We start from the raw sequence: 6,002 nt of genomic DNA on the forward strand, positions 1-6,002 counted from the left end.
CAAACTGGGTTTATGATGACATAAGCACAAATCTCACAGTATGTTTGTAACACTGTTTGCGATGGTGAAATTATAATCTCACAAGGCCTGTGTCATAGAAAGGGCTTCATATCAGTTTGTCTGATGGAGGGGGAAATAATAACATGGAGAAAAATGAATGAATGAATGAATAAATGAATGAATAAATGAATAAATGAATGAATGAATGAATGAGCTTAATACGAAAGATCTCAGTAATTGACTATGTACTATGACATGTGTTATGGAGGAGAAAAACAAATGAATGTATGTACTATGTAAGAAAAAGGGACATGATGTCGTAATACATGTAATAACATGAATAAAGGTTAAGAATGGAACCGAGCATCATCCACTGCATGGTTTGGTTTAGTGTTTGGTTTAGTGTTTAGTGTGCTTTGTGCTGCGTAGACCAATAACATGAGACTCTAATGCATACCCAGTTTTAATATAGTTTTAATGCCTCACCATAATCCACTGTTTTAAATCACGGCTTTTTAAAACAAGTCGTATGAATCATTTGAAACTCATGCGACTCATCGTCTTCTGCTGATACTTGCAATTTGGCCGGGGAACGAGAATAAGAACTTCACTCAATTCAAAATGTCATTCAGAAGACGGTAGCTCTGTGAAGTGCATTGACTAGAGAAACTAGTGAACAAATGGTGAAAGGAGGTATAGAAATAGGGCAGTGTGAATGAAAGGCAGATGGTGAAAGACGCGAAAGGTCTGATGATCCATTAGTCTACTATTGCGTAACCTCAACATATGTTAAGGTATATGCCTATTGCCTTGAGACAGGAACTGGGGCCCCGTGTCCCTGCGCCCTGTCCACTCAAAATGCCAATCAAGTGAATCTCAGAATAGCTCTTTCCCCTCTAGGAACCCTCTTGCCATTTCAGCTTTATTTTTAACCTGTGAAAATGAATCAGTGAAAATGTCCATTTTGTTAAATCCCTGAGGACTACCCATCTCTTCCCCTAAAAAAAGAATCCCCTCTTAGTGAGAAATGTCCATCTCGGAATCTCGCTTTCCAAGAATCTTCCTCTCCTAAGCACACAAGCCTTTCCCCCTCACTGAGAAATGACCATCTCTGATTCTCAGACTGTTTTTCCTCTCCTCTTCTCTCCTCTCCTCTGTCCCCCAGGCATCTCCCTGCCCTAAAACAACAATAATCCCACAAGCCCTGAGAAATGTCCATCTTTGAATTTCAGACTGATCCTTCCAGGAGACAAATAAAAAGCTTTTTTTCCCCCTTAGTCATTCTCTTGTGTGAAAATCACTGAGAAATGCCCCATCTTTGACTCTGTGACCGTCTCTCCTCCTCTCTCCACTTCCTCTCATCTCTTCTCTTCTTCTCTCCCCCTCATCCTCCTCCTCTCCTTTCTTCCTTATTCCAGGGATCTCTATGCCCATCCCGGTGATCGGCCTGCACAACGAGGACAAGGTGTTTGTGAACGGCAGCTGCGTGATGAACGAGGAGAGCTTCATGCTGGTTGGCTCCTTCGTCGCCTTCTTCATCCCGCTGGTCATCATGGTGGTCTCCTACTGCCTGACCATCCAGGTGCTGCAGAAACAGGCCTGCGTCTTCCTCGACCGGAAGAACTCCTCCCAGCAGCCCTTGCAGCCGCCGCCGCTGACGTCGGAAGCCCCCCCGGGCTCCGCCACGCCGGGGACGTCCGTGCCCTCTCGACGCAGTAGCCTGAACTGCCTGCGGGGGGCGTCGTCGGGGTTGTCACAGAACACCACGCCGTGCTCCGACACCATCTCCATCATCCCCAGCTCGGAGGCCCCCTCCCAGCTCAACTCCCCCGCCGCGGGGGCCGGGCGCGACGCGTCGTCGGGCGCCGGTAGCTACGGCAGCGGTCGCCGGGGCATGATGCAGGCCATCAAGAACGAGCGGCGCGCCTCCAAGGTCCTCGGCATCGTCTTCTTCCTCTTCCTCATTATGTGGTGCCCGTTCTTCGTCACCAACGTGCTGTACGTGCTCTGCCGGCACTCGTGCAACGAGCCGCTGCTGGCCGAGCTGCTCAACGTCTTCGTGTGGGTGGGCTACATCTCGTCCGGGGTCAACCCGCTCGTCTACACCCTCTTCAACAAGACCTACCGCAACGCCTTCTCCAGCTACCTGCGCTGCCAATACCGGGCCTCGGCAGCCAATGGTGGGGTGCTGCTCAAGCCCGTGCCGCTGCACGTGGTGCCGTGTCCGCCCTCGCACATGGCCACGCCCGTGCTGGTTGGCGGGAAGGGACAGGTGGGGGCGGCGGTGGTGGACCGCAACAGCAACTGTAAGAACGGCGACGGGAGCGCTCTCCGCAACCTGGAGCTGGACGATCCCGCCGAAGACACGGAGATGGAGATCAGGGCCGGGGCCCCCGGGCTGCTGTCCGTCAACAGCCGCCACGCCCCCAGAGAGGACACCAGCACCGTCTGATTGGCTGGTTGGTTTGGCTTTCGCAGGGATGGCAGGAACTACATTATGGGATTCCGTGCCGAGGGAGATTTCCCATCATCCCTGTGACAGGCGTCAGGACACGTGTGCATGCTAGCTGACAGCCTGTTGTACAGGGGATGCTGGTGTCCCCCGGCCATCAGCTATAGACCCTCAATGGAACCAATCCATAGACGCAGGTTTCTCAGTTCATACGTCAGTGATGAACAGAAGTAGTGAACTCACAAATCTAACTCTCATACCTCCTTTGTGAATATTCTTGAAAACAAATCAGCATATTTGTGTTGAGGCTTCTAGCGAGACCGCGTGGCACTTCTTTCAGTGACCACAAGCTCATGTTTACATGCAAAAATGTATGTGAATTGAAGTGATGATGCATGACGACGAAACTGTTTTTTTTTTCATCACAGATGTTGCGTGCAGTAGTCAATGACCTTGATTGGAGTCAGACCGCCCTCTGGTGGCCATTTTTGAAAGTGAGCTCAAATTAAAAAATCTGATATAAAGACTTTTATTTTCAAACCTCACCCCATTCCCAAATATAAACCAATGTTATATCCTTTTCAAACGACAAACAAAACGAAACATCCATTATGTTGTTGAAATGAACAGGGGAGGCGATGACTGAAAAAGGTTTGGGTTTTTCAACTTATTCAACAGGCTGGCGTTGCATCGCCTATTGAACACACTGCCATCCGATCATATGTCGCAAAAAAATGTTCAGAGGAACGGGTTTACACATTAGACCTTTGATCTGGATCCTGCAGGCCATCTTTCAAATCCTGAAGCAAGATATTTAGTTTACGACATAAACACATTCAGGTTACAAAGATGTACTGTAAGGGCAACGACGGAAAACACCTGGCTGAAAGGTTTACACGTGTCAGAACCTTACAGCACAGTAGAATGCATTAGATGGGTACTTAATCTGACTCCATTAAATTACTGAATTACTTACAATATTACCAGTATAGAGGCCAGTTTTTAGATGTAATGGCAAGGCACACAAGCAGTTATAGGAATGGTTAATGAATGAACAGTTTATTAATACAGTAAACAGTGAACTTAAATCTTAGAAGAATGTAAGGGTTGGAGGCCAATTAGACCATATACTTGAATGATCAAATACACCTGATGAACCTGCACGCATGAGATGGAAAGAACATGACCCCAAACCTAAGATGAATGAGGGAGAGAGAGAAGCATGGTGAAGGAGAGACAAACAGACAGAGAGAGAGAAACAGGGTGAAGGAGAGACAAACAGACAGAGAGAGAGAAACATGGTGAAGGAGAGACAAACAGATGAATGAGGGAGAGAGAGAAACATGGTGAAGGAGAGACAAACAGACAGAGAGAGAGAGAAACATGGTGAAGGAGAGACAAACAGACAGAGTGAGTGTAGGAGAACCGGAGAAGAGAGGATCCCCCGAGCTCAAAGACGAAGAGAAGAGAAGAAGAGGCAGAAGAAGTTTTGTACTTCAAGACCCACTGCTGTGCATTAGCCACAAGCCAATCCCTTAATGCCCCATTCTGCCCCTGATGCCCTAAGATAAAACTCTCTCCCCAGCAGCCCTTTGATGGGTCGAGAACTAAAGTGAGACTATATAATTATATAACTCAGGTACTTCAGATTGTGATGAAACCATAATCAGACTGCTGCCCACATCACACGGATCATCTTAGGACCAAACATGAATATGTTACATTCATATACATTTGCACCTAACTTGGAAATCACAAACACCTTGAGATCCTCTCTGTGACAGTGAGGGGTAAGGCTGAAGCAAGCAGCCAGATACTAAAGGAACGCAGAATGTGGTAATTAGTTAAACTGTGCCCAGGCCACGGTGTGCCTGATAGCACCTAATGCATGGGGTTGCTGTGAACACAACCAGTCCAGGTTGAGAAGCTGACCTTTGACCCCCTGGCCAAACACCGTGAATGTCCATTTTCTGGATTGAATCATTCAGTGAATTTTGCCTTACAGTACAAAATGCTAGTGTGCCAACGTTAAGGTGAATTCAGATAAAAGGAAGCGACATGTTGAATCTTACGCCTAGTTTCCACACTGGTTTGTTTAGTTTCCGCAACGCCAAACGCAATATGCCTTCTCGTGTTCAACGCAAGGAAATGCACGTCTTTGCGGATGGCCTCGCCCAAAAAGAGTGCCTTCTGCGTTTCTGAAATAGCAATAACGCTCACCCGTGTCGGTGCCATCATGACATGGAATGACATGGAATATACAGCGATAGTATAATAGAGGGAAATCACCGCGGTAGCATAGGAGGGAGATAAAGTTTTCACATTAAAGTGAAAGATGATCGGTATTCCTCAAGATTGGTTTAAGCAGTGTTTGGCCTATGTTGATAGTAAAAGCAAATTAGACACCGATATCTATTGATATATGCAAAACGTTGCCTGATTACGCAAATTCGCTGTTCAAAATATGTGTGATGAACTCCCACTTTTAGACACTTTTAAAGATACAGTGTTTAGTTCTTAGTGGCATCTAGTGATGAGATTGGTGAACTGCAGCCCTTCCCTTTGCAAGCGTGTGTGAATATCTACGGTGGCCGTCAAATGCCATACCAGCGCTTACAAGTGAATTTGTCCATTCTGGACTGCTGCAGAAACATCTGTGGAACACGACCGCTCCCTATATAGACATGAATGGCTTATTCTAAGCTAAGGAAAACACAATGATTCATAGTGACAGGTGATTATACACTAATGAAAACATAATTATGAATATTATATTCCATATCTACAATAGATGCCTCTAAGAACTAAACACCCTACCTTTCACTTGGATCCAGGTGATGCAGGCCTATGGGCTAAACATATTTTAAATAAAATAAGTCAGGTTCACAATGTGTAAGACTAGCTAGACTAGTTTATTTTTATTTACACAATTTCACTATCAACATAGTCTGGCAACTATATGGAAGGATATAGCCTATAGCTCATTTGTTTTTCTAATGCCATTAGCTTCCTAGCATACATTAGGCTATGGTCTCTCCGAAATCTGCCGCAAAAATTCAATTTTTTTCAACGTAGCTACTTGAGGCAAATTCCAGACCGAACAAAACGGTCCGGAAGGAGTCTTGGAAACACATAAGAGATCACGGAGATTCCCTTAGGGATGAACAGACTTTCGGTTGATTCGCATACGTAGGCTACACAGAGCTATGTGGAAACTAGGCGTTATCCGATGTTCCCGGGGCCACAGGGTTGACTGGCATGGCATCCAAAGCAGCCGAGCAGGCGCATAACGGAATGTAATTCAACCTTGATTCCTCTTAGCATTTGGCGACGGATCAAAGTGTACCACAGCTAATCCTATGGAGTGTAATGGTGTGATCTTGACATTAAAACTCCCTATGCTTAGATCGCAGCGGGTGAGCACAAGGCCGAGGTCGAGTCCAAAGGCGTGTGGGGGAATTTCAAACCCCTTTGAATCGATGTCTAACTTCAGCGATTGAATTATACATACCAGATGAATTGCACGCTCTGAATGTAGTACAGCTCCATT

General features: G+C 46.2%; 1 protein-coding gene across 1 annotated transcript in view; it reads left to right on the forward strand.

The window, feature by feature from the left end:
- Nucleotides 1-3,710, forward strand: part of htr2cl1 (5-hydroxytryptamine (serotonin) receptor 2C, G protein-coupled-like 1) — a 70,894-nt gene extending 67,184 nt beyond the window's left edge. The window contains exon 5 of the mRNA XM_012830781.3: nt 1,419-3,710. Coding sequence (XP_012686235.2) covers nt 1,419-2,452 — 1,034 coding nt within the window. The 3' untranslated portion in view covers nt 2,453-3,710. The remainder of the gene's footprint in view (nt 1-1,418) is intronic.
- The last annotated feature ends 2,292 nt before the right edge of the window (nt 3,711-6,002 follow it).

This window comes from Clupea harengus, chromosome 18 (genome assembly GCF_900700415.2).
Source record: "Clupea harengus chromosome 18, Ch_v2.0.2, whole genome shotgun sequence".
Lineage (NCBI taxonomy): Eukaryota > Metazoa > Chordata > Actinopteri > Clupeiformes > Clupeidae > Clupea > Clupea harengus.